Source organism: Bos javanicus, chromosome 10 (genome assembly GCF_032452875.1).
Source record: "Bos javanicus breed banteng chromosome 10, ARS-OSU_banteng_1.0, whole genome shotgun sequence".
Classification (NCBI taxonomy): domain Eukaryota; kingdom Metazoa; phylum Chordata; class Mammalia; order Artiodactyla; family Bovidae; genus Bos; species Bos javanicus.
The window spans coordinates 25482502-25503197 of NC_083877.1; the positions used below are offsets into that span (position 1 = coordinate 25482502).

General features: G+C 40.1%; 1 protein-coding gene across 1 annotated transcript in view; it reads right to left on the reverse strand.

Annotated features, from left to right (window-relative positions):
- The window catches only part of RPGRIP1 (RPGR interacting protein 1), a 45595-nt gene that overhangs the window by 7669 nt on the left and 17230 nt on the right, over nucleotides 1-20696 (reverse strand). The window contains 4 exon segments of the mRNA XM_061430543.1: nucleotides 7229-7326; nucleotides 18404-18542; nucleotides 19071-19274; nucleotides 19807-19988. Of these exon segments, the coding sequence (XP_061286527.1) occupies nucleotides 7229-7326; nucleotides 18404-18542; nucleotides 19071-19274; nucleotides 19807-19988 (623 nt within the window).

A 20696-nucleotide genomic window follows, 5' to 3' on the forward strand; every position in this document is an offset into this window, starting at 1 on the left:
CAGGTTCTAGGACCGTAACTCTGTTTTGCTAACCCCTTTAGACCTAACATCTAACATACCACTAATTTGTTTTGTTATCTCTCCATGTCAACTAGATCTAAATTTAAAAAAATTACTTTTGATTCTTTCCCTCACAGTTGTTCTCATTCCATTAAATTGAGGATGTTGGGGGGGAAGTTTTCATAAAACTATGAGAAAAAAAAAAAAAAGCCATTACAGGCTGAGAGTGCAAATTAGTATCATTTGGGTGATGATAATGTGGTAGAATCCATCAACATTTCAAGAGCAGATGCCTTTTGAAATCAGCAGTTCCACTTCTAGGAATCTATTCCACAAAGACATTTACCAAGAACAGAATAGTACACAGGAACAAAGGTGTCACTGCACCATTATTCCCTCCCTCTTTCCTTCTTTTATTGTAGATACCTGGCTGTACAGAGACAGAACAACAAGGTCTGCACACGGCAAACTCTGCAAAAGCTAGGTGCAGTCACCACACATTTGTTCCTTTCAAGGCTCATTTGTAAAGGCTGGCTATGAGATTTTACAGTGGAACCTCCCCCCACCCCACCCACCTTTACTGAGATAAAACTGACATAACATTCCCTTGCTTTCCAGTACCTTAGATCAAGGGTCCCCAACCTCCTGGATCTAGAGCCTGGTGATGTGAGGTGGAGCTGATGTAATAACAATAGAATTAAAGTGTACAATAAATGGAATGACTTGAATCATCCCCACGCCACCCCCACCCCCACCCCAGTCTGTGGAAAAATTGTTTTCCACGAAACCAAGTTTCTGCTACCAAAAAGGGTGGAGACCTCTGCCTAAGATGAATCAAACTATTTGCTACCTCAGGGCATTTACATTTGCCATTTTCTCTACCTGAAGTAATTACCCCCCAAGGATTCCCTTCTCATTCTTCAGATTTCAGCTGAAACATCCTCTCCTCAGAGAATTCTTTTCTTACTACCTCATTTAACTCAACTCTTCCCATTATTATTATATCACCCAATGTGCCTTCTCTGTAGTATTTAGAATCAGCAAGTATCTGTTCAGTGATTTATATCTGTTTTCGTTCAGTAGAACGTAAGATTCAAAGAGGAAAGGACTAAGTCTACCTTATTTATTATATTGTAGCCACAGAGCCTGGCAAATAATAAGGCAGGTAACTCCATGATTACTTGTTGAAGGACTCACACGGGTCCTGTGAGGATTATATGGTTGCAACTGGAGACTATCATACTAAGTAAGTCAGAAAGAGAAAGACAAATACCATATGATATCACTTATACGTGGAATCTAAAACATGACACAAGTGAAATCTATCTAGGAAACGGAAACAGACTCAGACATAGAGAACAGACTCATGGTTGCCAAGCGGGAGAGGGTTGGGGGAGCCATGGAGTAAGAGTTTGGGGTTAGCAGATGTAAGCTGTTACATACAGAAAGGATAAACAAAAAGGTCCTAAGCTATAGCACAGAGAACTATATTTACTATCCTATGATAAGCCATAATGGAAAAGAATATAAAAGAATATATTCGGCCACCTGATGTGAAGAACTGATTCATTTGAAAAGACCCTGATGCTGAGAATGACTGAAGGTGGGAGGAGAAGGGGACAACAGAGGATGAGATGGTTGGATGGCATCACTGACTCAACGGACATGAGCCTGAGTAAGCTCTGGGAGCTGGTGATGGACAGGGAGGCCTGGCGTGCTGCGGTCCACGGGATCTCAAAGAGTCAGACACGACTGAGTGAGTGAACTGAATGGAACTGAGTATATGTATAACTGAGTAACTTTGCTATACAGAAAATAACACAACATTGTAAATCAACTATACTTCAATTAAAAAATAAATAAAAGTTAAAACAAACTAGTGAATATATGAAAAAGAAAGAGACACACAAATACAGAGAACAAACTAGTGGTTACCAGTGGGGAGGGAAAAGCAGGGAGGGGCAAGATAGGAGTAGGGGATTAAGCCATAAAACTACTATGTATAAAATAAATGAGCTGCAAGGATATATTGTACAAGCCAAGGAATATAGCCAATATTTTATAATAATTATGAATGAATAATAACCTTTAAAAATTGTGAATCACTGTTGTACACCTGAAACTTATACACTATTATACAGCTATACCTTGTGGTGATGTGATTTAGTCACTAAGCCATATCTGACTCTTGCGACCCCATGAACTGTAGCCTTCTAGGCTCCTCTGTCCATGGGATTCTCCAGGCAAGAATACTGGAGTGGGTTGCCATGTCCTCCTCCAGGGGATCTTCCTGACCCAGTAATCAAACCCGGGTCTCCTGCATTGCAGGCAGATTTTTTACCAACTGAGCTATTTTTTAAAAAAGAAAAACTTTTTCAAAAAAGAAAAATGCATGTTTCAGAATAATATAGACCAAAACTGTTTTGAAAAATGAGGGAAACTGGATGAAGAGTACATGGTACCTCTCCATACATTTTTTTTTTTGTAACTGTTTACAAATCTATAATTATTTCAAGATCAAAAGCATTATAAAAGAATATGTACAGTTGATCTATAGTTTGATGTCATTTATATAATTAGTAATATTATATATGTAACTAGTAGTATTAGCCATATTAATAACTGAAATATATATTACCTCATTTGAACTTGCTAGCAGAACCCCTAAGAGCAGTTAGTTATTCAGCATTAGTGACAGACAGATAGCTCCCTTTGGCTTATTCAGGTGTGCTAGCTAATTTTGAGGAGAGAAAAGGGCAGAGTTCCTAAAACTAATTAATACACATAACGAACGGGTCAAGAAATCTTCAATTCCTGAACTTAAGAGTATAACAAAATAGAATAAACCTCTCTTTTATTGGTTCTTGAAATACACTATATACACTATGGCTAAGAGACAGTAATCTGAGGCCACAGAGCAAATGGAAAGAATTGTTCCCTTCTCATTAGGAGAGGTTAATAAGAGGATTAGTTATATGGTCCACGTAGTAGGAGACTGACTCCTGAGATCAGGAACAGAACTTCATATGGAGGAAACCATGAGGTCTGGATTGAGATCCCTTCCTGGGGATTCTTGGAAGTATAGAAGGCCTTTAGGAACCTTGTGTTGATTAATAGAGCCTCCTCTGGAACAGTCCTACTCAGATCCCATGATAAAGGAACTCTTCTAATTCTGGACTTTAAGAGAGGGAGTTAAAGACCCAAATGTACTATGACTGCTTTGCTTTTTTTTTAATCAGTACAAGGGAAAGACATTTGCGAAAGTTCTTAAAGTTGTAACCTATACAACTGACCTGGCAGTTAGAAGGGAAATGACAGCCCTCTGTCTGGATCTCATCCCCTTAGGGCTTTGTCCTTCCTTGTAGGGGCCACTACCACACCATAGAAGCTTGCATTGGGGAACTAAAGTATTTCAGAGAGGAGACAGACCGTGGCCACCATCATCATCACTATCATTTAGTGCTTAATTTGTCCCAAGCACTATATTAAACCCTTGTCACATATTACCTTATTTAAATCTTTCCACATGGCTATAAAATGGGCATATTTATCACCACTCTACAACTTCAATATGCATAGCAGCACTGTTTACAATAGCCAAGACACATGGAAGCAATCTAAATGTCCATCAACAGACAAATAAAGATGCTGTGTGTGTGTGTGTGTGTGTGTGTGTGTGTGTACACACACACTGGGCTTCCCAGGTAGAGCTAGTGGTAAAGAACCCACTTGCCAAATTAGGAGATCCAAGAGACACAGGTTCAATCCCTGGGTCGGGAAGATCTCCTGGAGGAGGGCATGGCAACCCACTCGAGTATTCTTGCCTGGACAACCCTATGGATAGAGGAGCCTGGCAGGCTACAGTCCATGGGGTCGCAAAGAGTTGGGCATGAACGGAAGCAACTTAGCACAGCATACTACATACATTTATATAATATGGAATATTACTCAGCCATAAAAAGAAGGAAATAATGTCATTTACAACAACGTGGGTGGACCTACAGATTATCATACTAAGTGAAGTGAAAGACAAATGTCATATGATATTACTTATATGTGGAATCTAAAATATGATACAAATGAACTTATTTACAAAACAGAAATAGACTTGGACATAGAAAACAAATCTAGGGTTACCAAAGGGGAAAGGAGGAAGGGATAAATTAGGAGTATGTGGTGAGCAGATATAAGCTACTGTATACTATATATAAAATAAAGAGCAAGGACCTACTGTATAGGACAGGAAACTATATTCAATATCCTGTAATAACCTATAATGGAAAAGAATCTGAGAAAGAATATATATAACTGAATCTCACTGCTGTACACCTGGAGCATTGTAAATAAACTATACTTCAATTAAAAAAAATTACCACTTTACAGACGAGGAAATAGACCCTAACAGAGGTTAAATAACTCCCCCCAAATGGTATAGATACTAAAAGCAGAGCCTGGGTCTAAACCACTTTTGTCTGAACCACATTTCCGTGTTCCTAAACATGACATTCTCTTGCCTCCTCCATTGCGGTGGCTGACTCCAGGCAGAAGAGGGATAGAGCCCAACCACTGTCTCTGGACCTTCAACCTCTTCCATCTTTCATGCCCAGCTATTTTGAAATACAAACAGGATTGAGTATGAGGCAGGAAAGACAAGGCTGGGCCCAAAGACAGCCTATATACCTCTTTATTTTGCACTTAATGAGACGATGAACATGAAGAAATGGCATCTAAAACAGAAACTTCTAGCATCTGAACAAGAAACTCAGACCACAGAAACCATGGCCCATGCACAGTAAAAATGTGCAGACTACTGATAACCCTGTTTGACCTTCCCCTGTGGTGCTTGACTAGTAAGGGAGAACAGTTCTTAGAGCACTTGTATAATGTCTTCAGGAAATAAATGCATGAGACCCAGAGGTGATGCAACCTGGGGCAATCCAGGCCATACTTCAACCCTCCCCTCGATGAATATTCCACCCCTAATCATAAATACTCCCGTCCATTCAAAGGGCTAAAAATAGGATAAAAGGGGGATCAAAAATCCTTGTGGCATGCCCCTCACTTGTGAGGAGGCCTGCACTCTGAGTGTGTAATTTTCACTTCTGCCTCAATAAACTGCTTCTTTTTTATTTAAAACAAATTGTATTTATTTATTCAGGCCATGCTGCGTAGCTTGTGAGGTCTTAGTTCCCTGACCAGAGATTGAATCTGGGCCACAGCAGTGAAAATGCTAATCTTAACCACTGGGCCACTAAGAAATTTTCCCCCTGCTCCTTCTCTTTAATCCTCACCCTTGGTGTAGTTTTGTGTGTTTTGTTTTTTTCTTCCCCTTTGTTTGTGTTACCCATCCAAATTCTTATGGACGAGTTGAACAAGAGCCTGGACTTTTTTTCTTTTGGCTGCACCATGTAGCTTGTGGAATCTCAGTTTCCCCACCAGGGACTGAACCCAAGCCATGGCAGTAAAAGCATGGAATCCTAACCATGAGGCCACCAGGGAACTCCCAAACCTGGACTTTGGATAAAGCTTTTCTGGTATCAAGTATACATGTGTCTGTGTTTTAAGTTTAACTTGATAACAACACTAATTCTTAACTAAATATGATCAGATTTCATGTTTAGTTTACCAAGTAACATTTTTGGGTACATAAAGGTTTTCTAAAAGACCTCATTTAAGAGTATTTGATTTAGGGTAATTTTTATTTTAATTATTTATTTTTGACTGCGCTGGGTCTTCATTGCTGTGTGTGGGTTTTCTCTAGCTGTGGAGAGCACGGGCTACTCTTCGTTGCGGTGAGCAGCTTCTCATCGCAGAGGTTTCTCTTGTTGAGCAGCACAGGCTCTAGGTGCATGGGCTTCAGTAGCTGTGGTACACGGGCTTAGTTGCTCTGCAGCATGTGGAATCTTCCCCGACCAGGGATCAAACCCGTCTCCCCTGCCCTGGCAGGTGGGTTCCTAACCACTGGACCAACAGGGAAGTCCTAGGGTAATATTTTTAATGTCACCTGTCTGACTTGTGGCTCCAAATTTGCTGATCAGCTGACTGCTTTTTGGGTTGATCTGAGAGGTACACAGTTTAGAAAACGACTCAAGTTCCACCTCTTTCATTAACTACCGCTACAATCCTGGACACATCACCTGGTCTTCTTCACCTTATGATGGATAAGGTGTTATGGTCTAGTTCTAATTCTATGGCTCTGATCTGTCCTACAAACATTTCTCAAGATACCAGTTACACAGTGTCTAAAAAAGATATGACAGATAAAAGTTCAGAAAATAAACTTAACTATTTGCCATATTAACGGCCTGAGTCTACTGCACTTGAATCGTTTCTCCCCACTCCAATATCCTTCATCATTTTTTTATAAAACCTCAGTACGATTTCTGACTTTCAAGGAAGAGTTTTCTGATCTCTACAAAAGCAACAGTAATTTTCCTGTTTGGAATTCTCATAAACCTTAGAGTTATATCACATAATCTACCCACTGGATTCTAGATAGCCCTATGCTTTCCTTTATTGTTTCTAATAAGGTTCATAATTCTCAATTAGATTTTAATCTTTCATTCAGTCACTCATTCAACAAATACTTATTGGCTGCCTACAAATGTATGAGGGAGCATTCTAGCAGCTAGAGTGATTGTCTTCTATCTTATCTATAACTTTACAATATTCCAAAATGACTGTGAATATACCTGTGAATATTTATTCATGTGTGTGTGTGTGTGTGTGCGCGCGTGCACAGCCTCAATTAGTTCCAAAAGAGATTTGAGGCCAAAATGCTTAATATATAATTGTAATTACAGGTTTTAAAGGTTGAATAAAAACCTTCAAAAACTGAATGATCTCTCTGAGCCCTCCCAGAAAGCTTTTTTCTTCCAGCCTCCACCTCCCAAAATAAACCTGCTCTCTTAAGGTAGATTTAAAGAAAGGGGTGTCACAGGCTGGGTAAATCACAATTTACAATGAAGGAAGTAGGTAAGGGATCCAAAGAGGAGAGACAAGTGTTGAAGTCAGTCCTCATTTATATTAGTGCCAAATCAAGAAAATGATCCTTTCATCTGCCTGTATCAACAAACTTCCATTCAATTGCAATGTAAATTTAACTAAATAATTTGTTTCCCATCTGGTTCATTACAACGGGACTTGAACTTGGCACACACGGCCATTAAGCACACTGGCATTACTTACGATCTTGGCTCCTGCACAGTGGTCACCCCAGTGTACTTACTGCCTTAGGGCATTTCTGAGATACAGGTGTTACTATCTCATCGCTGTCTGTCGTTTGCGCTTCACTGCCTTCAGAAGCTTGTTCACAGAATTCTTTATCTGTCAGAGAAGAGACTTAGAGTTACAGAGCCATTTTGGAGCATGCTGTCTATCCCAGAAAAGACTTAGTACCTACATCTTCAATTTACTGTCTAGGTACTAATTCTGAGTACCTAGACTTTGGCTGTAGTTACTAAGAATCAAACCCTCTTTTTTAAAGTTTCACTTCTTCAGAAGATTACCAAACACACAAGGTTCACTTCTGAAAAATAGAAAATGAAGGAAGGTAGATAGTAGGTATAGAGAAAATTTGTCCTTTTAGGGACTGGAGAAAATTACTAAGCAAGGAAAAACAATATAATCAGGATGCAGCAGATTGTATTTTACAAAGACTGGCATCAAACAGTATCTCTCATCCCACATGCTCTTTCTTACAATGTGATCTTGATACTCCTAAAACTTTTTTTAAGGTAGGCATTTTTATTTACTTATTTTAAAATTTTCTTTTTATATTAGATTATAGTTGACTTACAATGCTGTGTTAGTTTTAGGTATACAGCAAAATGATTTAGTTGTACATATTCATGTATTTATTCTTTTTCAGATTCTTTTCCCATATAGGTTACTACAGAGTAATGAGTAGAGTTTCCTATGCTGTACAATAGGTCCTTGTTGATTATCTATTTTATATACAGTAGTGTATACATGTTAATCCCAAACTTCTAATTTATCCCTCCCCTCCACCTTTCCCCTTTGGTAACCATAAATCTGTTTTCTAGATCTGTGAGTCTATTTCTGTTTTGTAAATAAATAACTTAAATAACTTTATTTGTATAATTTTTTAGATTCCACATATAAGTGATATTATATTCTATGTCTTTCTCTGTTTGAATTACTTGACTTAGTAGGATAATCTCTAAATCCATCCATGTTGTTGCTAATGCCATTATTTCATTCTTTTTATGGCTGAGCAATATTCCATTACCTCATCATCTTTTTAATCTGTGTATCTATCATTGGGTATTTAGATTGCTTCCATGTCTTGGCTACTGTAAATACTGCTTCAGTGAACATTGGGGTGCACATATCTTTTCAAAGTATGATTTTTCCAGATATGCCGAGGAGTAGGATTGCAGGATCAAATGGTAGCTCTATTTTTAGCTTTTTGAGGCAGCTCCATACTGTTTTCCATAATGGCTATACCAATTTACACTCCCATCAATACTGTAAGAGTATCTCCACATACCCTCCAACATTTATTATTGGTACACTTTTTAGTAATGGCCATTCTGACCTGTGTGAAGTGGTACCTCATTGTGGTTTTGATTTGCATTTCCCTGATAATTAGATGTTGAGTATCTTTCCACGTGTCTACTGGCCATCTGTATGTCTTCTTTGGGGCAATGTCTATTTAGGTCTTCTGCCCATTTTTTTATTGGGTGTTTTATTTTTTCTTGTTGTTGAGTGGTTGGAGCTGTTTGTATCTTTGGAAATTAAGACCTTGCCAGTCACATTGTTTGCAAATATTTTCTCCCATTCTCTAGTTTTCATTTTGTTTATGGTTTCCTTTGTTGTGCACAAACTTGTAAAGTTTGATTAGGCCCCATTTGTTTATTTTTGGCTTTGATTCTATTGCTTAGGGAGACTGACCTAAGAAAACATTGGTACAATTCAGGTCAGAGAATGTTTTGTCTGTAATCTGCAGTGTGGGAGACCTGGGTTTGATCCCTGGGTTGGGATGATCTCCTGGAGGAGGGCATGGCAACCCACTCCAGTATTCTCGCCTGGAGAACTCCCATGGATAGAGAAGCCTGGCAGACTGCAGTCCATGGGGTCACAGAGTCAGACACAACTGAGCAATTAACCACAGAAGTTTTACGGTGTCTTGTCTAAGTTCTCTCTTTTTTCTGTATGTGGATAAGATTGTCCCAGAGCCATTTATTGGAAAGATTAGATTTCCCTACTGAATGATGTTGAAACCTTTGTGGAAAATCAATTTTCAATAAATGTAAGGGTCTATTTCTGGATTAGCAATTCTGTTCCACTGATATATAAATCTGCTACTGCTAAGTCGCTTCAGTCATGTCCGACTCTGTGCGACCCCAGAGACAGCAGCCCACCAGGCTCCCCCGTCCCTGGGATTCTCCAGGCAAGAACACTGGAGTGGGTTGCCATTTCCTTCTCCAATGCATGAAAGTGAAAAGTGAAAGTGAAGTCACTCAGTCATGTCCGACTCTTAGCAACCCCATGGACTGCAGCCTACCAGGCTCCTCCGTCCATGGGATTTGCCAGGTAAGAGTACTGGAGTGGGGTGCCATTGCCTTCTCTGTATATAAATCTATCTTTGTGCTAACACTGACAGTGTAACACTGTCTGAATTGCTGCAGCTTCATAGTAAGCTTTGAAAATCAAATAGTACAAACATTTCAATTTTTTTCTTTTACTAAATTGTTTCAGGTAGATTCTTTGCTTTTCTATATAAAATTTGGGTAGAATTGCATCATTTTTATAATTTTGAGTGGTCCAATCCATAAACATGGTACAGTTCATTTATTTGAATTTCCCTTAACTTCTCTTAAAAACTTTTGTAGATTTCAGTATATAGGACTTACCTTTCTTTCATTAAACTTATTCCTAAACCTCTTTAAAGTTTAGAGGATAGTGTGAATGTAACTGTTTTCTTCATTTAAGATCGTTCATTTATAAAATACGGAAATACAATTAATTTTGAAATACTGATTTACATATTGCAACCTTATTCACTTGCTCCTAGTTTCAGTTGTTTAAAATTTTTTATTGGTTTCTTATGATTTTCTAAATAGAGGATCATGTTGATTGCAAATAAAGGTAACACTATTTCTTCCTTTCCCATCTGTACAACTTTTCTTCTTGCCTTTTTGCAATATTTTTTTTTCTTATTGCAATAATTAAAACCTCCACTACAATGTTAAACAGGAGTGCTGGATTGTCTGCACTTGTCTGAAACTGAGATGAGGAAGAGGAAAGAGCCAGCCCTGGCTTGCCAAACTACCACATTGCTGTTCTTGTGTTTTATTTGCAACCAGTTCGTGCAGGTGCCTGGCAACCCTCCAAGCTCTAATGAAGGCTCTGTTTCTCCTAGTGCTGAGGTCATGTGAATGCACACATCTGTGTTTGCCGGAGAAGCCCTCAGGAGGTCTTGGTCAGACGACTCTGATCTTTGTCCTTTCCTGGATGGGGATACCCTTCAGTGGGGCACAGACTGTGAGGGCTACTACTTCGTCATCCACCTCAGTAGCTGGCAGTTTCTTGTCATTATATCCAACGTTTTGGAGAGTGAGAAGGAGGAAGACAGGGATAGACTCAAGTAGGACACTGAGAACGTGCAGAAGCTACTTTTCGAGGAAAAAAGACTAAAGAACTCCCAACTGACCCAAGCAGCATACTTATTCAGCCTCTCTAATGAAGAGAGAGTCAGGAGGCCAGAGAGAATTTTTGACTGCCAAATGTCAATTAGAGGTCAAATGGGACTTACTGAAATACAAAACATAGTCTGAAAAGAATAAACCCTTTTCCTCAATGATGAACATAAAAGTGGTTTTGCACTATCTTTACAAATCTCAGGAAGAGCAGCTTGTGAAGGCTGCAATGGTCTATGATACGGAGATATCCCAATATTTGAAAAATGAAATGGGTATCATGAACTCAAATTGTTCTGCCTCAAGCACCTTTCAGAAAGGTTTGCTACAGTTACAAAAGGGGATATTTCTGGAAAATGAAAATGTATCAAAACCAGATATTGAGAGTCCAAGAATGATCAATAATTGCTTCCTGTCTGGATGGATCTTTGTTCCATGTTTGGCTCAAACAAGAATCTAGTATTTCTGGACATCAGAGATTTCTTAGTACTTCATTGGTGAGGATTCTTTATGAGAAATTAGGCTCTTCTGTCATGTGCAGAAAGTGATTCTCAAAGTTATTTCCTCAGCTGATGCTTATTGAAACTTCTGCCTCACTTTTGGTGGCTATAAGTGGCAATGCATAAGAAGGCAACACATCTGGCCTTCAAAGGAAAACGACCAAAATGATGTTCTTTCCGCATTGTGTGAGGCCTTGAGACACCCAAAATGTAATCTGTACTGTCTCATGCTGGTATCTTGTTCTGTCACCATTCATCATTGAGTTCATCTTTCCTTCTCCCTTTGAAACCAAGCACTCACTGGCATTTTTGAACCTCACAGAAAATGAGCTTCTGGATGAAAGTGTCAAGTTGCTGTATGTAACTTTGAGACACCTAAAGTGCTTCCTCCAGAGGCTGACATTGGAAAGTTTTTACCTTAAAAAATCCTATTGCAAGGATCTCTCTTCTGCTTTGATCGTCAATCAGAGGCCAACACATTGCTCTTGGTAAGAAAGTCCTCACGGATGACAGGATGAACCTTCTGTGTGTGAGGGCTTGAGTTACCCCAGTGTAAACCCTAAATCCTGGGGCTACAGAGCTGCAGTATAACCAGGGATGTTTGCAATCATTTCTCAAAGCTTCTCTAATAAAAATCAAGCCTAAAACACTTGAATCTGGGGCTGAATTACATAGGGATTACTGTACTGAAGTTTCTGTGTGAATCTTTGAAAAAACCACTGTGGGAGATCAACCAAGATGGTGAAACAGAAAGACCCTGAGCTCATCTCCTCTCACAAACACACCAAAATCACAACTTTTGGCAGAACAACTATCAGGGAAAAAAACAGAACCTTCTAGAAAGAAAATTCAATTAAAGCTATAAAGAAGGAACCACAACAAGATGGGTAGGGGGTGGACTTGTGATACAGTCAAGTCCCATACCCTCTGGTGGGCAACCCACAAACTGGGGAATAATTACAACGGCAGAGGTTCTCCCAGAGGAGAGGGAGATCTCAGCCACACGTTGGGTTCCTCAGCCTGGGGGACCTGCACTGGAAAGATTCACCCCCCAGAGCATCTGACTTTGAAGGCCAGACAAGTTTACTTTCAGGAATCCCAGGGGACTGGGAAATAGAGACTTCATTTTAAAGTGTGCACACAAAATCTCATATGCTGGAGGACTCATGGAGGAAGCAATAAATTGAGAGGAGCTTGATAGGAATCCCACCTCCTGATCTCGAAGAATCTCCTAGAGAGACAGTAGGCAAGTGCAGCTTACCCTGGGACATGGACACTGACAGCAGCCATTTTGGGGAGCTCCTTCTACCACCTAGACACCGCTGCTGGCAAGCACCACTGTGGAATCCTCCCTCTACTTAGGAGCCTCAGGACCAAGCCCTGTGCTGGCCCAGTGGCCTGTAGGTGCCAGTGCTGGGGTGCCTCAGGCCAAGCAACTAACTGGGTGGGGAGACAGCCCCACCCATTAGCAGACAGGCTGACTCAAGATTCCATGAGCCCACAGTCAACTCTGGACATGGCCAACCCCTCCGGAGAGCCTGCTCTAGCCTCTGGATCAGCCTTACTCAGCAGGGGGCAGACATCATACACAAGCAAACCACAATCACCCAGTAGGCCCAACTGGGACATGGGATTGACTGGGCCCCAGCCATGCCCACGAGCTTTGGGACACCCAGGACCCCACATACAACTGCGTCAGAAACTGGCCCACTCCACCAGTGATCTAACACCAGCTCTGGGACACCCAAGCCTTGCAACAAGACTCCAGGATCTGGCTCTGCCTGCACGTAGGCCAGCACTAACCCCAGAGTCTGACTTCACCCACCAATGAGTAAGCTATAGCCCTGGAGTCTTATGGACCCTGATTATGCCAAGCAGTAGCCCTGAAGACCTCTGGGGTTCCACAATCAGCCGCCTTGTGACTTGGTCTTGCCAACTGGTGCCAGCAGCCTCCACAAAAGGCAGAGCCGGGCAAGCAGGTGGACCAGGAGCCAAACAAGCTCACCAGACTGCCCACATAGCCAGCCCACCACAACAGAAGGACTCATGCAGCCCTCATAGGGGGAATCCCTAGAGTATGTAACTTGAGTGACAAGAGGGGAGTGTGCTGCTGGGATGCATACAGTGTCTACTGCAAAAGGCCATTTCTCCAAGGTCGGGAAATAGGGAATAGCCAACCTACAAGATACAGCAACATGGGCAAAATGAGGCAACAGCGGAACATGTTTCAGACAAAGGAACAAGATAAAACCCCAGAAGAAGTAGTTAGTGAAGTGGGCAACAGCAATCTACACGAAAAGAAATTCTAGGTAGTGATTGTAAAGATGATCAAAGAACTTGGGAGGAGAATGAATGTAGACTGAGAATTTATGTAAAGAACCACCCCTCAGAGATGAAGACTACAATGACTGAAATGAAAAATATACTAGAAGGATAAACAGTAGACTAAATGATACCTAGGAATGGATCAGTGAGCTACAGTAGTGGAAATCACTGATACTGAACAGAAATAAGAAAAAACATTGAAAAGAAATAAGGACATTTATAGAGACCTCTGGGACAACACCAAGCACACTAATATTTGCCTTACAAGGGCCCCAGAAGAAGAGTGGGAGACCTTGGTTTGATCCCTGGGTTAGGACCATCCCCTGGAGAAGGGAAAGGCTAACCACTCCAGTATTCTGGCCTGGAGAATTCCATGGACTGTATAGTCCGTGGGATTGCAAAGAGTCAGACACCACTGAGGGACTTTCACTTTCACTTTCAGAAGAAGAGCCTGACAAAGGGGCAGAGAACATATCTGAAGTAACAAGAGCTGCAAATTTCCCTAGTTTGGAAAAGCAAATAGTCACCCAGCACCAGGAAACATAGAGTTCTACATAGGATGAACCCAAAGAGAAACACACCAAGATAGAGAGTAATTAAAATGAGAAAAATTTAAGACAAAGAGAGAATATAAAAACAGCAAGGGAAAAGCAACACATAACATACAAAGAAAGTTCCATAAGGCTATCAGTTGACTTTTCAACAGAAACTCTACGGGCCAGAAGAGAGTGACATGATATATTTAAAGTGACAAATGAGAAAAACATATACCCATGAATGTTTTATCCAGCAAGGCTCTCATTCAGATTTGATGGAAAGATCAAAAGCTTTATAGATATCAAAAGCTAAGAGTTCAGTGCCACCAAACCAGCTTTACAGGAAAGATTAAAGAAATTTATTTAAGTGAAAAAGAAAAGACCACAACTAGAAACATGAAAATTATGAAAAGAAAAACTCATCCATCAGTAAAGGAAAACATACACAGTAAAGTTAGGAAATCATCCATACACAAAACTAGTAGGAAGGTTAAAAGACAAAAGTAGTAAAATCATATATACCCACAATTGGGAAAGGAATACGTCAAGACTGATATTGTCACCCTGCTTATTTAACTTATATTCAGAGTACATCATGCGCAATGCCAGGCTGGGTGAATCGCAAGCTGGAATCAACACTGCCACAACAAATATCAACAACCTCAGATATACAGATGATACCACCCTAATGGCAGAAAGTAAAGAGGAACTAAAGACTCTTTTGATGAAGGTAAAGAGGAGAATGAAAAAGCTGGCTTAAAATTCAACATTCAAAAAATGAAGATCATGACATCCGGCCCTATCACTTCATGGCAAATAGATGGCAAAAAAAAAAGAAACAATGGCAGATTTTATTTTCTTGGGCTCCAAAATCATTGCAGATGATGACTGCAGCCATGAAATTAAAAGACACTTGCTCCTTGGAAGAAAACCTATGACAAACCTAGACAGCATATTACAAAGCAGAGACATCACTTTGCCAACAAAGGTCTGTCTAATCAAAGCTATGATTTTTCCAGTAGTCATGTATAGATGTGAGAGTTGGACCATAAAGAAGGCTGAGCACCAAAGAACTGGTGCTTTCGAACTGTGGTGCTGGAGAACATTCCTGAGAGCCCCTTGCACAGCAAGGAGATCAAACCAGCCAATCCTAAAGGAAATCAAGGTTCATTGGAAAAGACCCTGATGCTGGGAAAGACTGAGAGCAGAAGAGGGTGACAGAGGATGAGATGGTTGGATGGCATCACCAACTCAATAGACATGAGTTTGAGCAAACTCCAGGAGATAGTGAAGGACAGGGAAGCCTGGTGTGCTGCAATCCATGGGTTGCAGAGAGTCAGACACAACTTAGCAACTGAACAACAAAGCAGTTAAGGGATATATAAAACAATTAGATATAAAATATGATATCAAAAACAGTAATTGTAAGAGGAGGAGAGAACAAATATATTTGAAATTAAGAGATGAGCAACTTAAATCACACACATATTGCTATACAAAAACCTCATTGTAACCACAAATCAAAAATCTATAATAGATAGAAGCACAAGAAAGAAAAATAAGTCCAAACATAATAGTAAATACATTAATTCAATCACAGAAGAAGAGAACAAAAAAAAGAAAAAAAAGGCTATAGAACAACCCCCAAATAATGAACAAAACAGCAATAACTACAAATCAATTGCTTAAAAAGTAAATAGATTACAGGCTCCAACCAAAAGACTGAATGTATACAAAAATAAGACCCATATATATGCTGCCTACAAGAGACCCACTTCAGATCTAGAGACACACAGACAGATTGGAATGGAGTGTGTCTTTCCATTCCAATATCTTCCCATCAGAATGGAAAAAGGTATTCCATGGAAATGGAAATCAATCAAAAGCTGGAGTTGGGACTTCCCTGGTGGTCCAGTGGTTAAGACTCTGTGCTCCCAATGAAGAGGCCTGAGTTCAATATAGTCAGGGACCTAGATCCTACATGTTGAAACTAAGAGTTCACATGCTGCAACTAAAGATCCTGCATGCTACAACTGAGATCCACTGCAGCCAAATAAATAAATATTAAAACAAACAAAGAAAAGGAAGCTGGAGTAGCAGTACTCACATCAGACAAAATAAATTTTAAAATAAGGAGTGTTACAAGAGACAAAGATTAACTACATAATGATTAAGTGATCAATCCAAGAAGATATAACAATTGTAATGCTATGTGGCTCAGATGGTGAAGTGTCTGTCTGCTATGCGGTAGACCTGGGTTCAATCCCTGGGTCGGGAAGATCCCCTGGAGAAGGAAATGGCAACTCACTCCAGTACTCTTGCCTGGAAAATCCCATGGACAGAGGAGCCTGGTAGGCTACAGTTCATAGGGTTGAAAAGAGTCGGCCATAACTGAGAGACCTCACTGTCATTTTATGCACCTAAATACAAATAGGAGCACCTAAATATAAAGGCAAATATTATGAGAAATATAAGAAGTGGGACTATGGTTGTCGTTCTTGATGTCATTGTCCTTCTTAACAACAGTGCACCCATGGCTGTTTTTCTTTTAAATGGATACTTTTGGTATTTTCTCTTTGATTTTATTTTCCACAATCTTACTCTGATATGTCTAGATTTTGATTTTTACTTATCCTGCTTGAGTTTCATTTCATTGAATATTAATACCTGTTATGAATTCTGGAAAACTCCAAGTCATCACCACTTTATTGCCTTTGTTCCCCCTTGTTTCTCTTTTCCATTTAAGTACAGCTTGCATGCACACATGCTCAGTCACTTCAGTCATGTCTGACTCTTTGTAACCCTATGGACTTAGCCTGCCAGGCTCTTCTTTCAGGAATTAGCCAGGCGAGAATACTGGAGAGGGTTGCCGTGCCCTCCTCCAGGGGATCTTCCCCAACCAGGGATTTAATCCACGTCTCCTCCTTTGTAGGTGAGTTCTTTACCACTGAGCTCCCGGGGAGACCCTAGTACAGCTTAGACCTCATTTTCTCTCTCTTCTCCTTTGTAGTATTTTCCATCTTGTAGTCTCTCATTTTATTCTGGATATTTTCACCAATTCTCATTTTAGTTCTGTCTAATCTGCTTTCAACCCATCTCTTTTCCTCATAAATTTCTGTATTTAGCAGTTCTATCATTTCTATTGATTCATTTTCAAATTTGCAATATACTTTGCAAACATCTTGTCATTTGATTCAGGCAAAAAAATCCACATAAATGAATGCCAAAATTATTAGGTGAAATCTGATGAAGAATATTTATATGGACTCAAAACACTTTCTCATGGATTACTTAGTAACTCAGTTCAGTTCAGTTGCTCCATCATGTCCGACTCTTTGAGACCCCATGAATCACAGCACTCCAGGCCTCCCTGTCCATCACCAACTCCCGGAGTTCACTCAAACTCATGTCCATCCAGTCAGTGATGCCATCCAGACATCTCATCCTCTGTTGTCCCCTTCTCCTCCTGCCCCCAATCCCTCCCAGCATCAGGGTCTTTTCCAATGAGTCAACTCTTCGCATGAGGTGGCCAAAGTACTGGAGTTTCAGCTTTAGCATCATTCCTTCCAAAGAACACCCAGGGCTGATCTCCTTCAGAATGGACTGGTTGGATCTCCTTGCAGTCCAAGGGACTCTCAAGAGTCTTCTCCAACACCACAGTTCAAAACCATCAATTCTTCGGCGCTCAGCTTTCTTCACAGTCCAACTCTCACATCCATACATGACCACTGGAAAAACCATAGCCTTGACTAGACGCACCTTTGTTGGCAAAGTAATGTCTCTGCTTTTGAATATGCTATCTAGGTTGGTCATAACTTTCCTTCCAAGGAGTAAGCATCTTTTAATTTCATGGCTGCAGTCACCATCTGTAGTGATTTTGGAGCCCAGAAAAATAAAGTCTGACACTGTTTCCACTGTTTCCCCATCTATTTCCCATGAAGTGATGGGACCAGATGCCATGATCTTCATTTTCTGAATGTTGAGCTTTAGGCCAACTTTTTCACTCTCCACTTTCACTTTCATCAAGAGGCTTTTGAGTTCCTCTTCACTTTCTGCCATAAGGGTGGTGTCATCTGCATATCTGAGGTTATTGGTATTTCTCCCGGCAATCTTGATTCCAGCTTGTGCTTCTTCCAGCCCAGCGTTTCTCATGTTAAGCTGGCTAGCTAGCTTTAAATACACAGACAGCTACTTTCTTAGAGAATGACAGCTTGGTTGGCCTAACCAGCACACGTGTAACATAAAACTGAGCCTAGAGTCTCCAATACAATTGATCATGAAAAGTTTAGCAATGAAGATGAAAGAAGAAAGTAAATAACCAGCTTTATAAAATAATCCAATGATTACAAAGGAAAATAATATTTTAAAAAGACAATACCATTCACAGGATGTGGGGTTTCCTTTAGTATCTGTGCTGAATAGGATGATGTCATTTCCTCTTCCTTTTGCTGATTTTTTAAAACATGATCTGTGGAGATCTTAAGCCCTGAGAATTTCCATTCAATGTATTTCACCTGCTTCAGATACAATTATAATTGTAAATAAGTATACTGTATAATTATAATTTAATATGTTTAATATTGCATAATTATAATTAATATAATACAATATAAATATATATACTTAGTCATATAATATATATTTATAATTTCATATATGTATGTGTGTATATATTTCAGACCACATAGTAACTTTAATTCAGTTTCCTATGAAGAAGAGGTAGTATCAAACACATAGGTGTTCAATAAATACTTGCTTTTTAATTTATTTTGATTACAGTTGAAGTGACCTAGTTGGGACTGTGGTACTATATCTCTAAGCATAAATTACAGAGTGTATAATCTGTTAAATTAAATTACATTGAAAAGAACTGAACACTCCAGAGGTTTATTAAACTACTTATGTTTGTGGAAATACACGCTCACCACAAAAAGCCGTGATTATCACTTATCTTGTGTGCCTGCTTCTGCTTCTACCTCTGAGAATAATATACTTGGGGACACTACGACCCATACTTTCATTCTTCGGGGTTTCTAAGGCCTTACCTGTAGTGTATTTCCATTTAAGAGGTTATGACTAAGATACTCCATTCTGTTCTTTCCTTGGAGGCCTGTTTTTCTGCCATGTTTTCTTCTTGAGTAGCCTGCAACCTGGTGTTCCCTTTCCTTTCTTTCTCCCACCTGAGGAGGTTTTCTTTTAGCTTGATACTGGCCAGCTTCGGTGGGAGTATCAATAGATACCATCTGGTCCTAAGTAGAAGGATCAGAGACAGATTTACAAGATGAGTTTAACAGCCATGATAATCAAGAAAGAGATTTGTGAGCCAGCATTAGACTTCATTTATCTCTTGCCATGGAGCGGAGATATGCCATCTCTTCCCTCCCTACAATAAAACCCAGCATTTTGTTCTATCCATAGCCTTATGGCATCATGAATGCTTCAGATTAAAGTTGCAGAACATGACATTCACGGGCTTCTCAGGTGGTGCTTGTGGTAAAGAACCCGCCTGCCAATGCAGGAGCCAAAAGAACTGCCGATTCAATCCCTGGGTCAGGAAGATTCCCTGGAGGAGGGCACAGCAACCCACTTCAGTATGCTTGCCTGGAGAATCCCATGGTCAGAGGAGCCTGGAGGGCTACAGTCCAGGGGTTGCAAAGTCAGATACAACTGAAGTGACTTAGCACGCATGCATGGCATTCACAAGGAATTTCTTTTACCCCAGTTGTAATACTGTCTTCCTCAAATCAAATCTTCCCCACAGGATTGGGGGAGATTTGCTACCTGGGGAGGAAAGGAAGCTTCTTCCTCTTCTATTGATGTCTCTAAACCATCCCTGGTGTCCTCCTCACTCTGAGCTTCTGGCTTTGGGAAGTTCTCTGGGGGTAGGTAGCAAGACCCCCAATCCAGTTGCACCTGAACAGATCCATTGGGTTCCCCCACAGGGTCAGTGAGGTTAAAATCACCTGAGAGACACACAGATATTAATAAAATCTGATCACATGAAAGTAGGCACGTGAGCGTTTATCACAACCTTACCTATGACTTCCCCAGTTTAAATTTCACGTTTTGTTTGCAATTAACATCAATCAAATAACCATGATGCCAATACACTCAGAAGCAAAATAAAATATCAGTGAATATCCATAATCACTCAGAATATTTACTTCTGCTACTCAAAATATTTATTGGGGAAGACTGGTATCTCCAGGTTCAGGAAGGGATAGTCAAAAATGCATGGAGAGATATAGCTTGCTTGTTGTCAGTCACCCAGTCAGTAAACAAGAGCACCTTCTACTATTACCAAACAGTTTCTACACCTTAGGCATACTAAGAAAACCATTATCTACACCTGTGGCCCCTATTTCTGAAATAACAAAAACCAAGAAGACTTAAGCAAAATGGCTTTTTTCTGAATGTCAGACTTCTGCTTTGTAACACTGATTAATTTAACAGATGGCTCACATTGCCTCTCTTTGGCAAAGGATGAATTGTGAGCAGAAGAGTCAGCTTATTTTTTTTTTTTAAGCACTCGTGATATTGGGAGAAGGGAGGCCTCACATACTTTCTAGAACAAAGCTTTTTTAATATGGTCAATATTGGCTGTAACCATCCACACTTCCTAATAAGAGCACAGACTGCAATCAGAGAGTTGACTATTCTTGTACAACCTG